General features: G+C 44.1%; 2 protein-coding genes across 8 annotated transcripts in view; one reads left to right on the top strand and one right to left on the bottom strand.

Moving 5' to 3' along the window:
- Positions 1-10,272, top strand: part of DCLK2 (doublecortin like kinase 2) — a 56,823-nt gene extending 46,551 nt beyond the window's left edge. For 6 of the 7 annotated variants that reach the window (XM_054392443.1, XM_054392447.1, XM_054392446.1 and 3 more), the window contains 6 exons: positions 951-1,084; positions 2,371-2,448; positions 3,496-3,592; positions 4,237-4,317; positions 5,400-5,516; positions 9,853-10,272. In XM_054392443.1, coding sequence (XP_054248418.1) covers positions 951-1,084; positions 2,371-2,448; positions 3,496-3,592; positions 4,237-4,317; positions 5,400-5,516; positions 9,853-10,014 — 669 coding nt within the window. In that variant the 3' untranslated portion in view covers positions 10,015-10,272. Of the gene's footprint in view, positions 1-950; positions 1,085-2,370; positions 2,449-3,495; positions 3,593-4,236; positions 4,318-5,399; positions 5,517-6,598; positions 6,657-9,852 lie in introns of those variants that run through there. The other variant, XM_054392448.1, reaches the window with a different exon arrangement.
- Positions 10,273-14,983: 4,711 nt separating this feature from the next.
- LRBA (LPS responsive beige-like anchor protein) overlaps positions 14,984-19,052 on the bottom strand; it is a 352,375-nt gene continuing 348,306 nt past the window's right edge. The window contains exons 55-56 of the mRNA XM_054392204.1: positions 17,146-17,297; positions 14,984-15,082 (exon numbers count right to left, since the gene is read on the bottom strand). Coding sequence (XP_054248179.1) covers positions 14,992-15,082; positions 17,146-17,297 — 243 coding nt within the window. The 3' untranslated portion in view covers positions 14,984-14,991. The remainder of the gene's footprint in view (positions 15,083-17,145; positions 17,298-19,052) is intronic.

Here is a 19,052-nt window from a genome sequence, read left to right as displayed (position 1 = left end):
GCTGATTCTCCTGCACAGGGTCATCAGTTGTCTGAACTACCTTCTCCTAGTCACACATTTAAAGATACAAACTCTGTGAGAGTGTTTGCAGATACGAAGCTGATACAACAAGGAGAAAAACTGTTTCTTTTAACAATGAACTGCACAGGGGAATGAAGGAAATGCCTTAGCAGTATTCACTTGTTCGAGAAAACCAAATCCACTCATTTTGGAGACTTTGCAGTCCTACATTTTAGGAACCAGATCCTGTTGAAATCACATCAACATAAACATTCACTAAGAACAAAATCGAGATCAATTTACTGGGGATGTTTCCTTTGCTGTTGGTCTGGTTTGAATTAATTTTGCTATCCATTAAATTTACCTTCTTTCATCACCAAAAGGACAGGGAACAAGATGCTTTAGATTCTTTGTGAGGCTTTTGGTAAGATGCCCTTGGATTGCACAGAAACCTAATCAGTTCTCAGTCAGCTTTCTCACTACTGTACTGAATTTGCCCAGACTAAGCTTAAGGAAGACATTTGCCTGTGCAATACCCAATATGCTAACTGGCCAGATTTATGCTAAGTTCATGACAGATGTTAAACAAATCTGACTGTAGCTGCCAACTCCATTTTCAGCTCTAGACCCCAATCAGATGGGAGTATTATATTTATTTATTAATAGATTTAAAACTCAGCATTCTACAGTTGGGTTTTGTTTCCCCCTCCTCTGTCTCTTTGAGCCTCTGTCATGGTCTGACCTACATAGCTGCAGACAGCTCCACTGAACAGCAGCCTCAGCAGCACTGTGGCAGTTGCTGGCCACACCAGTTCACTCTTTCCCTGCAGGCCTCTGCAAGTTACTCTTTCTCCTATCTTCCCTATGTGATGCTTTTTAATTATTTTCCAAAGGATTTAAAGAATCCAGATGTATTCTTCCTCATTTTGGTTTTATTTTGCTGATTTTAGGTATGTGAATACTCAGATGGATCCAAGTCTTTGAAGCTAGGAGACTTTGGACTGGCGACTGTGGTCGAAGGACCTCTCTATACTGTCTGTGGTACCCCCACATATGTGGCTCCAGAAATCATTGCTGAGACAGGGTGAGGATGACTCAGACACAAGTCTTGTCACCAGTTACTTTTCACAGAATCACAGAATGGTCTGGGTTGGAAGGGACCTCTGAAGGTCATCCAGTCCACCCCCCTCTGCAGTCAGCAGGAACATCCTCCACTAGACCAGGCTGCCCAGAGCCCTCTTGAGCTTCACCTTGAATATCTCCAGGGATGGGAGATAGCAAGCCCCTGGAAGAACTAGAATGCTCTAGTAAGGTGATCCTCCATCTTCTGTCATCCAAACCATCTATGGGAAGACAGGCAGCACCAGAATTCACCTTTGCCTCCTTACCATCTCCCTAGGACCAGTGGTGATGCGCTGGAGTTTACGTTCCCTGTCCCTCCTCACCATCCAGTGCCCACTGTACCACCTGTGGCAGCTGCTAGGGGGGGGCAATGAGAAGTCAAACACAGTGTGTGTGTTAGAAAGAGACCAACGTATACTGGAAGAGAGCAGCTCTAATTAGATCCTGTTGGGTGACACGTGTGGTTTCATATCTGTGGGTTTAATCTATCTGATTTTTTTCTGTATTTAGCAGGTTCTTGCATAAATGTAAAATCATTTTGTAAAATGGTAGAATTTCACAACTCGGCTTCCCTTTAGACCTAGACCTCCATTCCACAGCTCTGACCATGCTGAATTTGGTCTTCGTGAGGGAGGGTTTCAAGCACTGTTCAGGGCCTCTGTCATGTGGAGGAGCATTTCACAGCTGCAGTGAGCTCAAACATCAAAGGGCATCTTCTGCATTTTGACAAACTGAATGTATAACAGGAAAAAAGACCTCTTCTTGACCTCTAGTGTTTTAATTTCTGAGCTGTAAAAGAAAAGTGCATTTATTTTTCCCTGTGATATTCACTAGAGAGACTGGAGAATTGGTATCATCCTTGTTGCTTAGCAACACAGGGTAACCTTAGAGCTGGTTACTCCAGGATGGGAACGGAGAAAGCACATCCTTGTCTATCATTAGTGGTTCTGGGTTGGGAAACCTTGACATTGAATTGAATCTGAGTATATTCAGAAGACCCTGGAGAGCCTTGAGGCTTATAGAAGAAGAAGGAAAAAAAAAAAAAAATCAATGACAAATTATGTTGTTGTGGTTTCCTAAAGGCTGAAGGATGCCAAGTAAAATGACACTTAGGTACAAACTCCATTTCCTCACCATCAGCAGGGAACTCACATTCTCAGTATAAAATCATGTGAGGGTAATCAGCTGTTGGTCTGCGATGAGTTTTTGTTTGAAGCCAGCACAAGTAACACAGTCTTGTTTTCTCAGCTATGGCTTGAAGGTGGATATTTGGGCTGCAGGAGTGATCACATACATACTGCTATGTGGCTTCCCTCCTTTTCGCAGGTGAGTGGCCTGTAGCTCCAATATGGAAACCAGCAAAGAACTACAAGTCCCTTCTGAACAAGCCTTACCCTATCTCCTTGGAGGAGGCATCCTGGGGAACAAAAAAAAAAAAAAAAAAAAAAAAAAAAAAAAAAAAAAAAAAATCACAAGACCAGCACATTTTCTTTACCTTTTTGTGCCTTTTTTCATAATTATTTTCGCATGTCGCTCTTGGGAGTGGGATCGGTTTTATTAATTTTGTAGGGAAGCATCTGGCTCAGTGTTGTGCGTGAGATCCGCTGGGGCAAGGGCATCGCTCCTGTGCCCTTTGTCTGCGTCCATCCCGGCCCCATGTGCGTGTGTGGTCTGCCCCCTAGTGTTGCTGTCCGGGCACAGCAGCTCGCTGCGTGGAGCGCTGGATGGAGGCTAATGGGGGGAGAATTTGCTCATGTTGCGTTTCCAGCCTGTCAGCCGTGTTGACAAGTGCTGTATGAGTGACGGAGTTGGCAAACGCCATTCTTGCTGCTCAGAGTCACAGCAGGTATGAGTTCTAGTCCAAACTGGAATGGATATGCAATGGTTTTCCCTAGGGCAGGAGTAGGAATTGGCATACTCTTGTCAGTTAGTTGTGCATGGTCTGGCTGCTTCTCTATTTTGGCATCAAAATACTTAGTTTTAAACTAAAACCCACCAGAATATTTTGAAAAGAACACAATAATAAACAAATATAGAAAAATTACCATGTCAGCTATGCAGTCTCTATTCCAGTGAAAGTCCTTTCACCTCCATATATATTTTTCACCTCAATAAATCAGGGTTTTGTTGTTCTCATCACTCCCGAAGCTATAGCAAGCACCCCAGAAATGCTGCCCCTTGCAAATGATGTATTTATAGTAGCTGATACAACATCATTGCTGTTCCACCCCCAAAGCAAGTTAAAAATTATTTGATTTCTTTTTGCTTTCCCTTTAGTTCTTTTGGATTTCTTTCCGTTGTAGTTCTTTTAAATTCTTTTTTGGTTTCTAATTCTGTTTCTCGCACTCTTTTTCCATTGCTGCTATTCTACAGTGAAAACAACCTTCAGGAAGACCTCTTTGATCAGATACTTGTTGGGAAGCTGGAATTTCCTTCTCCCTACTGGGATAACATCACTGATTCAGCAAAGGTAGCAATACACTTTCCAGTCTGAAACGCTGTTCCTGCATGCTCTGTTGGAACGATTCAGAACATTCTTACTCTGCTTATTTGGTTAGCTCAGCAATGTGTGATGAAAGCTCAGGTTTTGCAGACTGTCATGTTGTTGTCTGAGGGCCAAAGTGCAGCAGAATGCCAGCTGCCTTCAGTGACCATCACATGCTCTTCCGTGTACTTAACCATGGGCAGCCAGAGCAGGCTCAGTGCTTCAGCTATAAAATCAGTGTCTCTCTGAATGTTCCCCTCCTGTCACTCTCTGAAAGAAAAATCATTGCTATGTGGACTGCATGCACTTTAACATTTCCTTTTCAGCTGGTTTCAAAGGACTCAGTGAAACATGAATACAATAAGGAAGCTGATCTGAAATACACTGTCTAGCACCACTTTTAAACCTAAAGGGAAAGTTTTTGGTTCCACTGAAGTCACACTGGTGTCACTGGTCCTGGTATCACTGTAAGCTGGGTTTTTTTTTCCACCCAGATAGCAAGAAAACTGCACCAAGAACTTGATGCAATATTTTCCATTATAATATCCTTTCCCACTCTCCTTAAACTCTCTTTTTTTTCTTCTTCCTTTTCCCCCCCCTTATAGTCCTTTCTTTTTTTTTTAACACAGGAATTGATTAGCCTGATGTTACATGTGAATGCTGAAGCCCGCTACACAGCAGCACAGATCCTAAGCCATCCCTGGGTGTCAGTGAGTAAATTCCTTGTTCTTTCTAATTCTGTATTAAATCTGTAAATCTCACCATTAAAGTGTGGGTTTCAGAAGTAGCAATACTCTTCTATTGCACCCATTCCTGTTTATTGACCCATTAGTCCCATTTCCACAGAAAGGAGGACAGCAAGAGGCTGAAGTTTGCTTCAGCACCACAGAGCTTCTGTGCTCTGAAAGAGGAGAGTGAGGGGTTGGAAGGTGCTGGGGGTTGCTGTAACCCTGCTGGACCATGGCAGGCAGATGTGACCTGGCCACTTCTCTTGTTATTTCACATTCAGCCTGGGAAATTCCTCTTGGAAGCATGTCTGTGGAAGCACTGCTGTGCACATTGGCCTCTTGCTTGCTGCAGTGCTACTTAAAATACAATCTCCTGCTTCTCAAAGCATTTCAGGCTTCGTAAGAGAAATAAAACTAACAGTTAAAATACCTAATTTAACAGAGGCACGAAGCTGCTAGACCCATCATCTCTTGGGGCAGCAGCAGTGGGGAACACCAAAGCGTGTTGCTTATTGCTTCAACATCAGTTCATTGATTGATCAACACAAATGTCCATGTACACAATGGTGATTTCCAAATACATTTTAGAAGAGGGACTGATCATTGGAGCTCCCTCAAACAATCTAATGAGTGTGTCAATGCACAACGGCTCCTTTCCAACCTAGTTATGTTCCTGTGTAATGTTTCCACCCTCAGGACATGATTCAGAGTATTACTTTACAGCTAAACATGGGGGTTTTAACATTATTTCAATCACTTTATTTTTAAATCAAACTTGGAGCTTGAAATTGTGGGACAATCAATGGACTGAAAGTCTAAGTGTCACTTAGTGATGTGAGAAATAGAAGTTCATCCACACAGCTGTGGTCGCTATGCTCCTGTCCTCTGCAGTTCTGTCTTACCCATCTCTTGTAGCAGGGTGCACTCACTTTCGGGCTGCCTGTCTGAATACTTTGCTTTAAAAAGCAGGAGGCACCTGAGGACACTGGAAAACTCTTCTACTGAGTCACATTCAAACATAATTTAGGGTGTTTTTTTTCCATATTGTGTGTATCCTTGTGCAGGATGATGCTTCTCAGGAGAATAATATGCAAGCTGAAGTAACAGGTAAACTGAAGCAGCACTTTAATAACACCTTACCCAAGCAAAATAACACGTCTGCTGGGGTTTCTGTCATCATGGTAAGAGAATTTAACATTTTTCTCCCTTGATATTACACATTACATACCTTCCTATCAGTGCTCTAGGAGCTTGTGTGGTGCAAGAATAGCAAAAGCCAAGCTAGATTAGTCTCTAATTCTAGGCTGTGTTTAGTGTGGATTGTCTATCCTCACCTGAGAGCAACCCAGCCTGCCACAGCCTGCTGGCTAAGCTGTGAAACCAGCCTGAAACAGAAACATGTCAGCACCAAGTAGTTGGACACTGGAATGAAGCTTAATGATTGAAATCTTTCATTATAAAACCTGTCTTATTTTTTAATCATCCTGATCACCTAATTAGCAGGCTTTTCCCCACCAAGCATTGCTTGACCCTGAGCATCCTGCCCAGAAACTTTTCTTCTAGTATTGAATATGTACCACATTCATTTTGTCCCAGTCTAAATCCTGATATGTTTTTTCTGTTCCCTAATGGGGAACTTTCCTCCAGGCACACAAGGGAACCCTGATGGCCTCTAGTTGAACTGACACAAACAGTTAATTCCAGAAGGTAGAGATGTGAGTCATGGCAGTGGAAGTGAAGCTTCCTGTTCTCAGTGCTCAGGGGTGCACTTGCAACTGGACCAGTCCCTTGTGCGGAGGCCATACAACTGCTACAGAGACCAAATTGCCACTCTCTTCTTCCTGTGGTCCTTTCTTGCCTGATGCCAGGACGGACCCAGCATACAGAGTAACTGAGTTTATTGTTCTTTGGTAACTGAAGATCCTCTAAGAAAAATGGTTACTAAGCAGTTACTAAGAAACACTTCAGTTACTGAGAAGAATAAAACCATCTGTGCTAGTGCCATAACAGCGATTTCCACCTCTCCCCGTTAGCATTAGTGACTCTCCAGGTCTAGCCCCCGTAAGCTAGCAAAGGATCCTTTCACTCTCTGAAAGTAGGTGAAGTCATTCTTGTTTCTGCACACAGATACATGCTTTTGCAAGTACTTTTCTGGCAACTAAATAAGCCAAAGACTTAGATGTAGAAAAAGTGGTGATGTAAAAATAGAGAAGTCAGAAAATGGATTTTAGGTTCATCCTGTTGTCTACATTTTATTTGACAGTTTGACTTGACAGTTTGAGAGGCACTTCAGAGCTTCATTCTTTATACTGTTGAGACTATGGATAAGCCTGAAGCTGAACACTGGTATAAAACACACTACATGTAATAAGAGCAGTTTGAATTCTAACTCTCAGCCCCTCTCCAACTTGCATGCCACTTAAGCCTGCCTCAAACCTCTGACACAGCATAGCTTCTGGCTTCTTCTTGGCGTGGGGCTTTCTCTGATGCTGTTAGCTACTGACATGCCTCCAGCCATGAAAGCACACCTCAGTAAAGCTCTCCAGTTGCCCTTTTCCTGCCTTAATTCCTTCTAACAGGTATGGAAGGATGTAAATGCAAAATAACCTCTGAATATGACTTAAAGTTCTCACTGAAGGGACAAGTGACTTGTCTAAAACACTGTGCTCTGTTGAGGGTTTAACCTCCACGTTGTTATTCTTGCCCTGCTTTGTCTAGAGCATTGACACTTACCAAGTCCTTCACTTGCACCAGCACTCATTGCTTAAAAACATCCAGATGCAGACCTGCAGAGTGTTGTACTTCTCGTGTATTACAGCTCATTGCTCTCAGCCCACCTGCACATGTATTGGAATCCCTTTTTAGCACCACCTCATTCCAATATTGTCATCTGGCCAATGCAGATAGTATCATCCTATGGCAGATAAGTAAAACTGCACATACCTACTTCAGTGTTGTTGCACAGGAGTCTCCCCTGCTCCCTAAAAGCATGTTGCTCTTAGCTCAGTACTGATTTATTTTTTAGTTAATTTACTTTTTTGGTCAATCTCAAAATGTTCTGTAAATCTCTATTTGTTGCAATTGTGTTAGTTCTGCTTAAAGTAAGTCTAGTTTCTGTCCCTTGCTTCCCTCCTTTCTCTGCCTTTCCCAACGCCTGCATTGCTTTCCTCTGAGTAGGTCCAAGGCACTGGTACGTACTAACGGCGACGCTTTGTTCTGCTGCACCCAAACTACACATTCTCCATTGGAACAAGAGGGAAGGAGAAATAACTCAGCCAGTCTGAAGTGGAAAGAGTTCTACAGCTGCACAAAACCAGCAAAGGCAAACCTTTAATACACAAAGAGGTTTTCTCTGAGCTCTGCTAGCACAGAATCACAAGGGTGGGAAAAGACCTCTAAGATCATCAAGCCATCAACAAGCCCTCCAAAAAAGTCTGTCCCCATCTTTCTTATCAGCCACTTTAAGTACTGAAAGGCCACAAGATCATCTTCCTGGAGCCTTATTTTCTCCAGAACAACTAACCTGGGTCACCACCATGACCTGGAGAACCCAAAAGCAGCAGAGACTGCCAATCCCACCACCACCAGGCTCTCCAGTCCCTCCCAGTATCTCACTCAAATCACAGGGACAGCCCTTGTCTCAGCACACCCCCAAGGCTCAGGACCATGGGCCACGTTTGGGGACCATGCTGGGGGAGTGCAGCTGTAACACTGCCTGGTAGGACACTGGTACAACCAGCTCCTCTTTACTTCCTCAGACCTCCTTGGGTGTCATTACCTCTTCTTTATGGCTACGTGCAAGGTGTGACAGCTCTCAGAAGCTGCTGTGAGAACAGCACAGGAGAAAAATCACTGCCAGCATTAACTGAAAGCATCTCCCTTCCCTGTTAAATAACTTACCCTGCCACTGAAAATGCAGAAACCTGTTGGATTTCTTCTCCATAGCACTTCTCCCAGCAAACAAAAGAGGAAATGCTTTGCTAGTGATAAAACCACTGCACATCACAGCTTATCAGGTCCTAGCCTAGGTACAGTTCAGCTGCTCATCTCAGAGCCACAGACTCTTTGCACTGGAAAAGCCCTTTCAGGTCATCATGTCCAACAATTACCCAGCTCTGCTAAGTAAGTCTACCAGTAAACCATGGCCCTTAGCCCACATCTCTGCCTCTTTGAAACACCCCCAGGGATGGAGATTCCATCACCTCCCTGGGCTGCCTGTGCCAGTGCCTGAGAACCCTTTTGGGGAAGAAATTTTTCCTAATATCCAACCTGAACCTCCCCTGGCACAACTTGGGGCCGTTTCCTCTTATCCTGTCACTTGTTGCATGTGAGGAGTCCACTAGAGCAGGTTGCTCAGAGCCCCATCCAGCCTGACCTGGAATGGTTCCAGGAATGGGACATCTGTGACCCCTCTGGGCAACCTGGGCCAGGGTCTCATCACTGTCAGTGTAAACAATTTCCTCCTTGTATGTAGTCTGATAGAAGGTTTGAAACCATGCCCCCTTGTCCTGTCACAACATCTGTGACCCCTCTGGGCAACCTGGGCCAGGGTCTCATCACTGTCAGTGTAAACAATTTCCTCCTTGTATGTAGTCTGATAGAAGGTTTGAAACCATGCCCCCTTGTCCTGTCACAACAGGCCCTGCTCAGAAGTCTGTCCCCAGCTTTCTGCTGGGCCCCTTTAAGCACTGAAAGGCCACCACAGAAGGTCTCCTTGGAGTCTTCTCTTCTCCAGGCTGAACAACCCCAACTCTCTCAACCTGTCTTCGTAGCACAGGTGCTCCAGCACTTGGATCATTCTTGTGGCCTGCTCTGTGGACCCACTCCAATAGCTCCAATATAATTTTGCTGGGGCTCTGGAGCTGGACCCAGCACTGCAGATGGGATCTCAACAGAGGGGAGCAAAAGGGCAGAATCCCCTCCCTCCACCTGCTGCCTATGCTGCTGGGGATGCAGCCCAGGACACATACACTATTCAGAAATCAATTTCTGCTACCATGCCACCTTCATGAGAGGTCATTTGCCTAATCCCAACAAGGAACAGCAAAGCAGACCTTCTTCCAGACAGAAAAAATGGTTAGGTTTTCACCTGTCCCCTTCACACAGATCCCCTCTGTCCCAACAATGTAGGATGAAGCTTTCCCTCTGATAGCCTGACACCTTGTGTCTGCAGCAGCACAGGCACAGAATGTTGCTGACAGTCCAGGTGAGGAGTTCCTGCCACCCCATAACCACTCACAGCATACTTTTTCCACATCAGACTTGCAAGACAAAACATTAACCTCTCACTGTCCTGACAAGTGTCTGTCTGCAAGGTAACTTTTCCTTGTGTTTTCCCAAGCCAGCAGCACAGAACCCTACAATTACTGATAGGGGAGATACCTGATGTTATTTCTCCTTTTTTTCTGGCTCTCATGCATGCACTCAGTGTCTGTAGATTGTTTTAACCCTTAAGGCAGGGCTCTGACTTAACTGCTGTTCTAATACCTTGTCTGGGGTTGGTTTGTTTGCTTGTAGAACACAGCTCTAGATAAAGAGAGTCAGATTTTCTGCAGCAAGCGCTGTCAGGACGCTGGTAGAGCTGGAACGGAGAAAGCTTCTGCAATGAGTGCTGCGGCCGAGGATCCTCGCCTGGCTGGATCCAAGACTCTCTTCCCTTCTGCTTCTGAGCCACTCTGATCCCCACGTTCCCTGCCTCAGGATCTCCCAAGTTTGCTGGGGATCAGCCTGGTGCTTAAGACTGAGGAAACCAAACCCAGCTGAAACTCCCTGCCCTCTGGCCACCATTTCTCTGAACTCCACAGGAGAGTTTGTTGTGAGTCCCCCAGCACCTCCCATGGTAAGCCCAAGGCAGACTCTGCTCTCCTTGAGGACAGCGGTGGGGGAAGGAATTTGGCAGTGCTGGATGATGTTTAGATTATCTGTGTCAATTGACTGCATTTCATACAGCCTAACCCTATTGGTATGAGCACTGAAACACTGAACCTGTCCTCACCCCTATAAGCAGGCCCTGCTCTGCTGCTGAGGATTCTCAGAGACGTGGGAAAGACGAGAAGAAAATGGAGATCCACCTTCTGTTCCAATGCCTCTATTTTAAGTTTCTACTGAACTTGAAGCAAGCTTTCACAAGCAGTTTTTTAGTGCACTAACTGTACCATGAGACAAGCACTGGAGGCAGAGGCAAGGATGGTTGGGTTTGCATCGAGTTTGTTCCCTGACTTGCAGGCCACAGGGTAGTGTTTAGATGATATGAATTTAAATGAAGTGACTTGGGATGTAAACGTGAGCACTGGACAAAGACAAAGCCAGGGAAGACATTTTGTTCTAGCTGTTTCCAGTCCTAACCACAAGTGTCCGTTCACACCTTTCTCCAGGGTCAGACTACCTATCAGAGAAAAGAAAATGACTTTGGGCTTGTGAACGGAAAGCCTGCTGCATGTTCTCTCAGCTAGGATAAATGGAGCAGTTGCTAGTTCTAGGGTGAGCTACTCAAAGAGCTGCTATCAACAGCCATCAGGGTTGTCAGTGCTATCCCCCTCTTCACCTGGTGCAGGCACTGGAAACAAGGACTGGGGAGCAGCCATCCTTAATGTGCAGTCACAGGCTAGATGAGGTTTTACCTTTCCATAATGCTTAGTTCACTAGAGTATGTATTCAGCTGCTTCTTTTCCTTTGCTCGTTCTTACCAGTTGGTCATAGCTTGTTTTCTTTCTTAGTCATACTTTCTACTAGAACTGTAAAAGACAGACCTGCAATAAACTTTCTTCATTAAAAAAAACAAACCAAGAAGTCATTCTTTAATTTGAGAACTTGATTTATTTTGCCAGGGAAAATGCTGTCAGAACCTCTCTGGAGAGACTGAACAGTTAGATACCTACTAACTTGATAAAAAGTTAAGAAGAGTTCCTAAAATTCCTCAGAGGGCTTCCTATAACTTTTAACATCCATTAACTCCTACTGAAGAGGTAAATAGTACATCACTGAATAGACCAAAAAGTGCTAACAGATAACTTCAGGCCACAGCAGAGCTGAAAGATATGGATACAGCATCGTGGCATAGAAAGGTAATAAAGGTCTGAACCATGATGTGTCTGAAGCTGACAGAAGGGTTAGGCTACAAGCAGTCGGTGGAGTTGCCTTTGTGACAGGTTCATTGGGGTAAGTTCAGCACAGTTGGGAATGGCCTTGGTATAAAACGCTCTACATTTACATTTGATAGAATCATAGAATGGTTTGGGTTGGAAAAGCCCTTTAAGTTCATCCAGTCCAACGATTCTCTAACTCTGCCAAGGCTGGTGCTAACCCAGGAGTCTCAGGACCACATCTCTGCCTCCTGGAAACACCTCCAGGGATGGGCATTCAACCACACACACCCCCACCCCAGGTTTCCTGTACCAGGCTTTGAGAACCCTTTCAGTGAAGAAGCTTCTTCAAATGCCCAACCTCGACCTCCCCGGGTGCAGCTTGGGCCATTTCTTTTCTTCTCTTTTTTCAACTCCTCTTACCCTGTTACTGAAGGGAAGAGACCAACCCCCACCTCCTCTCAGGGAGTTGTAGAGAGTGAGGTCTCCCCTCAGCCTCCTTTTCTCCAGGCTAAACAGCTGCAGTTCTAAGCTCTCCTTTTCCTAGTCCATGAAAACCTCCATCAGCAGAACATCCACAGGTAACTCTGTATTCTCTAGTATCACATTCAGGCATTTATTCTGCTAAATTCTAAACCACCAGTTTTAGCAGGAACAAAGTGCTGCAGACGGGTGGAGGACTACTAAGAGTACCTCAGGACCAGGCACAAGAATAAGTACACACACATTGCACCTGGGAGGCTTTCCAGGTGCAGAGGCTTTCTGGTAACACAGCATAACACAGCCAAGAACTGAAGAAACCTCCTCAGAAGTATTATGGCATTCATTTACCTTTCTTACAGTAACACCACACCACAAACTTCCTTCAGAAAACCCCTGCTCTGACCACACCATCATCTCTTTCCAGATCCTATGCATTTAGATCAGCAATTTTCACACTACACAAGGGATTTTCAGGCTACCTGCACCAAGCATTTGCCCGCAAACCAGACTTGCAGCAGTGCTGCTGACCAGCCCCACTCCTGGCAGCAGCAAACGCTGCCCTCCAGCTGCCGTCACCTCCAACCAGCACCACTCCACCTGAACTTACCAGAACAGAAGGCAGTGCAGACTCAGCCGTTCAGAAAGGCTCTGCCGGAGTGCTGAGGAAACAAAGGACTCGGCTCTCTCTCTTCAGGAACCTCCCGCAAATAGCAGCTAGCTGAGGTCCGGCTGCAGGTTAACGCCCACGAGTCCATTTGGCACAGGTGCTGCCTTGGAGAGCCTAACAAAAACAGCTGAAGAGGTGGAAAGTTAACCCTTTTTTTGCCACCTCATCACAAAGAGCCAAGACTGAAGGCTGGCAATGCCCCAGGTACATTTGTTCACCCAGGGAAGGAGGGGTATGTCCTACTCACCAAAGCAGCCCAGACTGGGAGGTGTCTTCATGGGCTTGCTCACGGAGCAGAAGGTGGGAATGTCCTTTTCCACAGGCGGGCTGCAGCACTTGGGATGTGCAAAACACCAGGCTGCACTGGCTGGAGGCAGCTCAGGATGGCAAGCACAGAGACAGCTGAGCTGCCAATCTGGGACAGCATCTCACAATCAGTGAGGGCCCTTCCTAGAACAAATCAGTTCCTCATGAAACATTTTGGCTCTAAGACCAAAGTGATTATCAATAATCAGATGTTTTCTAACTCAAGCAGGAGACCAGAAAGAGAAGATTTTGGGGATTTATATCTGGCAAAACATACCTGTGTTTGGGTGGTTTTCCTTTAGCTAGCCTAGGGACTCCAGGCCTGGCTTGAGACAAATGCAGAGTATAGCAATTTCCCTCAGATTCTTCTGATACAAGGCCAGGAGTGTTCTTAGACTTATGAAAATGTGAAGAAAACTTTTTGCATAACAAATGTTTCTGCTGAATACCCTAAGCACTCACCACAGGCATGACAACTATAATTTATCCCTGTCTTAACCAGATCATCTTTCTGCTACACAAAACAAAAGTGTAACGCTCTTGATGCCACCAAGTCCACATCAGTATAGAGCTGCAGAAAGCAAACTTGGTTGCCATTGCACAAATTGTTGGCCACAGCACTTCCTCTGGTGTCAACACACACTGAATATACATCAAGTCACAACAACCTGGTAGTCCACAGAAGCTCTCAATTACAAATGTAATTTTATTTCATTTCTTCACTCAAACTGCATTTGCTCATTCCAAATCATTACTAAAAGAGACAGTAGCTAAATGCGTAGAAAACCCAGGGACTGCTCTAAGTGGGCAGCTAGAGAAATGTATGCATCACACAGACATGGAATGTAAATTTCAACTCAGATCACAACATACAAAGGAGGTTTTTATGCAATACAGACTTACAAAACAGTAACATTTCTCTTCACAAACATTTTCACAGAGTTCTGCACAGCAATCCTGTAGAAAAGTTGATTTGTGCAACACCAAAATAACTTAAATTGTTCCTTAGTATAAAGAATTCTTCGTTTCCTAAAAGAGAGAGGTAAATGAATCTGGCTGGGCACTATCTGACTGGATCTGGTGACAGCAAAATGCAACATTTGGTTACTCCAGCAGGAAAGGGAGATGCCATGTGCGGCAGTACTGCAAGGCCTCGTGCTGCAGAGGAGAGCAAGTCACCTGCAAGTCAGTGCTGCTGCTGTGCTAGAAAGGCTCTGCACCAGCTGACACCTGCCCTGTAGTGCAGAAGTGTGCTTTGGTACTTGAACCTATCACAACCCACCTACCTCTGTGGGTTTCTGATTTGACCTTAAAGTCTTCAAAACAGCCTTTCTGGTTTTTGAGGAACAATCCAGATTTTGGTGTGCTTTGAAGGAGATGCCAGGTAGAAACTAGAAGGATTCACACTTGATGTAACACAAACTCTATTCCTGATTTCTCTTTCCCAATTGCACAAAACACACAACAAAAAAAAAAGAAAAAAAAAAAAAGAAAAAGAAAGGACTAATTGTCCAGGCCTACATAGAAACATGCTTGAATAAGAACATTGATGGAAATGATTTGCAAAGATTAAAATTACATTAACCATAATTTAAATATTACCACTGATTCCCAGCAACTTCAGTGCTGATGCAGTACAATCACTTGGGAAAGTATGAGGCGAAGTGTGGTACGGACAGCACAGATTGGATTCCCCACATATAATTATTCATTTCCATGATGTTAAAATCACATATTCCTCAGGGTTACAGATAAAAGCTTCAGATGGAAACCCCACTTCTTCTGAACATAGCTAGAGTGGGAATTTTAATCATCTTTACTTTAGGTTTCTTTTACGTATAGGGATCAAAATAGACTTCTCATTATGCCTAAAAATATAGATTTTTAACTACAGAACCCAGCAGCCATTGTTCTGCTTCTTTGCCCTTCCCCCAAAAAAGTCAAGCAAGGTCTACAAAAATAGCAATTAACTTTAAAAAATAGGTTGCTTCTTCCAGCAAATTGAAGTTACATTCAGGTGTAGGATAGCTATTCTAGGGAGACACCGAGGGAGGCTGCGCTCAGTTTGCTTCTGACAAGAGTTGCCTGCAGCGGCGCTCAGCTTTGCCTCTCTGCAGATCAGTATCTGGTTTGGTATTCGTGGTGCCAACGATTGAAATCATTGTAGAAAACCACGATGCTGCCCGATGCCATGCCAGTCATTATGCACCTAAGGAAAGCACAAGACCACACCTGTTAGAGAACCCCAGAGAGTGACAGCAACACAGACACAAGAGCCTGGGGCAAGGACAAACTTCTACCAGAGACAGCTGGAGCTGGAAATGCTCCACATACCAGAAAAGGGCCCTTCTTGGGCTTCCACGGGCTCCAGCAAAGTGAGTTTGAGTAACCCTGTCCTCTGCACTGCCTCTGACAGGTTTATGGATCACAGCACACACACATCACCAGGTAACAGTGTGCATGGTTGGTACGCTGGGAGTTCAACAACAGAATTCTCTACCAGCATCACTGCCTACCAGCATCAGTGCCCTGCAAGGCCACTTTGCATCTCCTGAGGTTCTTTCTTTGGCTTGCTTGGTTGGGGTTTGGGGGTTGTCGGAGTGGGATGAATTCCTGGTGAAGCAGCAAAGTGAAGGAAGGTTAGGAGGAGTGCTCTGTCAGGTTCACCTCCTCCACTTAAGCACATGATCTACATAAAGAAATGGGCTGTAGCCACAGGACTTCTGCTGCAAATGTTTCTGTTTGGGTTCAGATTCAATCTGAAGACTTTGACTGGTTTGGAAGTTCCTGAAAGCACTCACTGTGCTTTCCCACAGATCATTCAGATCTGTTTGACAACCCATGGCCCTGACACCAGCATACAATTCCAAGAGTTTCTACATCCTTTTTTCTGCTGCCTCATATTAAAGTTTTTCAGGAAAATCTGAAATATGAGGAGATACAAAATTCTGCATTTCAGGAAAACAGCCCCAGAATTAAAATAATAGTGTCCAAATCTGTCATTTTTCCCTTCAAAACAAGGACTCAAGATCATCAAAATATTGCCTTTTGATACCATCACACCATTTAATTTCCAGGGCACCATTTTGACTGGGTTTGTATTAGGTTAAAGCACGTTTTTAACACACTGTCACTTGAAAACAGAGTCATGCATACCAAATAAATTACTCTACTCAGTAATTACTCAGCAAAACACTCTGAGTAAATCTCTTCTGAGTTTCTCAGATGTCTTCCAATCCAAAAGGAACAGGTTCCTAACCTGAGCACATGGATACGTTTCTGGATGTCCACATAAAATTTCAGGTTATTGAGACGTGAGGATTCTGCCATTGATGGCAGTTTAAAGATTCTCTAAAAGCAAAACTTTCTATGTTCTAAAGGTCAACAGCTGCAACTCCAGCTTTCAAAATCACTTTAGCAACAGGGGCTTTTAACGGGAAGTTTCTTCCAAAAAGGCCTATTAACAATCTCCAATTCTGCTTAAGAAGTGTAATGTTTGATTGGAATTCACAGATTTTGCTGACTTTAAATTCATTTTATTTGAGTTTCAGAAACATAGTGCAGGTAAAATGTTAAGACACTCAGTGTGGACTTCAGCAAATGGAGGTTTAAATTTCAGCAACATGCTTTGCTGTGCAGTCCCCAAGGGATCTAGGAGCCAAAACTGCTTGAAAAGAACAAACTCCACCAAAGCAAACAGAATTCTAGCCAGCAATCTAAAAGTGTAGAAGTGAAATGGTAAACATCATCTTACAAACAAACAATCCTTCTGTGACAAAAGCACTTGGAGCAAGCTGCACTGCAAAGTGTAATGTGAAAACACAGCCAAAACAATTAACTGGTGGCCTTCAAGAGAAGGAATCTTCAGGGAGAGTCATGCTTTACGTGGAGAACTTTTCTAGCAAATTACTATTTGCTCTGGCAAAACAGGGACACATGGAGGGAATTTGATTGTGCAATTGCTCTATTTTTAACACAAAAGTCTGAAATTAGGACTGTAAGCAAAAGAAGAAAAGTGAAAAGCACACCTGTAACCTTCCACCTCCCTTCTCATGGGTAAGTAACACAACCTAGCATGGAAGTCTGCCAGAACAAGAGTTCTTCAACCTCTCTTCATCCCCCCAAGAGCTGCAATCCTGAAAAAGATTATCTGTCCTCAACGTGATATGTCACGAAGAATTCTCCATGTAATCACCAGGTCTGTGACCCACAAAACAAAAATGCAATTTAATTGTAAGTATATAAGCTCTGAAGACCAGAATTTGCTCTAACCTTTGGTCATATGACAGGGCCATGGACCGTATTCCAGCATCGCAGCCTGGGTAAGCAAAAAGCTGCTTGAGGTCCCACATCTGCCACACCATGACGATTCCATTGTCTCCACCTGTGAGCAGGTACTGCCCATCTCGGCTCAGCTGAATTGCCTAAGAGGAAATCACATGGATATTGGTCAGACACAGGTGGGTTGCCTTTACTGCCCCTCTTTTGCCTTCACAAGAAGTTTCACATTAACAGGGGAATGTCTTGGGAGACTTGGTATCACATCAAGCCTTTGAGAAGCCACATTATTGTTGGTATTCTGCCCAATTAATGTTTTGATTCATGAATGTCTTTAACACCTTAGATGGCACCACTGAAGTTTTCCTTCGCTTGTAATTTATTCCATATTCTGAAGACTTAATATGGGAGCATCCAAAGCAATTTACTCTTCTGATTAGCTACATTTGCAGGATCCAGCAGCAATGGCATGAAAATGTGCTACAGAGAGGTTGTGGAGTCTCCTTCCCTAGAGACTTTCAAGACCTGTCTGGATGTGTTCCTGTGTGACCTGCCCTGGGTGATCCTGCTCTGGCAGGGGAGCTGAACTTGATGAGAAGTCCCTTCCAACCCCTACCATTCTGTGACTCTACAGCTGATATTTCCCCAAGGGTCTCCAAAATGAGCCTAGCAGAACACAGCCTCCTTGTGTCTCTGGCAAAAGAACTGAAATGTTATCCATATGACCAGAATCATTTAAATCAGCATTATTAGATTCCTACTCTGGATTAATGAGACAATGATCCATCCCTCTTAACAGAGACTGAGTTTCCTTCCATCATCTATCCTGAAACTGCCGGTGACAAATTCAGGTTTGGCATTCACCATGGGGACTGATGGAAAATCTACATCTGAAAGCTTTATTTGGGATCCAGATCATGGAGAAAGATGGGACAACACTGGTTTTCACAACAAAGCCTTCTTGGAAGAGTAGTTCTCCATCTATTTTGCTATTTCTTGTGTGCTGCTGGAAAACAGATGGTATTTACTGAACACCTGGAAGGACAGCAACTTAACTTAGTTACCTGATGACTACACCAGATGCTCCTATTTCCAGGTTTTATTTTCCTTCACTCCTCTCTCTTTTCCCAGTCTGACAATTTCTACATGCCCATCTCTACTTCTCTGTTCCTATCCCTCTTGCAAACATCTCTTTTATTAAATCCTTGGTTCTGGCCTTGATTCTGCTCTTCTTTCTTCTCTGCTTCCTCATTCAGGATCACCTCATCACATTTCTTGCCATGGCACCTTTGTGCATCTCACTGTAGGGGATGGCTGGTTGCAGGGGAAAACTCTGACCCCTGGACTAGAGATGATCCATGCAGACTGTAGATGCTAGGCATGATCTAGTGAATGCATTTTACCTGAGATTTGTGAAGAAGCTGAACTGGAGCAGGTTTTTAATCAAATACTCATCCTTCACAGGTGGTAAATTTCAGCTCCCTGACCCCAAGCTCCCTGACCCCAAGGAGCCACAATACCTTTCAGTAGAACAACATCAAAATGGAGAATACTCAGAGCAACGGATTTAAAATTCCAAACACATGCATCCCACCGATAGATTGATCCACTTTAACGAAAACATTGTCACTGGAAGGCAAGGAAGCTGCCTCAAGTTGATAGTCTCCAAGCAAAATTCCATCTTGCAGATTTAAATTCAGGAAACAGTAGAAAGAACTGAAGACAGAATCTTGCAAACATCTCTCTGCTGAAGCTAGCAACTATTTTGGCAATTTCTCTGCTTTTATGGTTTTTCGATATGCAAAACTTGTAATGTACTTTACATTCCACAGGAAAAAGAAGCTGTTGGGATTTTTAATACCCAGAATTTACAGTGCATGCACCACAAGGAGATAAACTAA

The sequence above is a fragment of the Indicator indicator genome, chromosome 25 (genome assembly GCF_027791375.1).
Source record: "Indicator indicator isolate 239-I01 chromosome 25, UM_Iind_1.1, whole genome shotgun sequence".
Classification (NCBI taxonomy): Eukaryota; Metazoa; Chordata; class Aves; order Piciformes; family Indicatoridae; genus Indicator; species Indicator indicator.
This window is presented reverse-complemented; position numbering and strand designations above follow the sequence as displayed.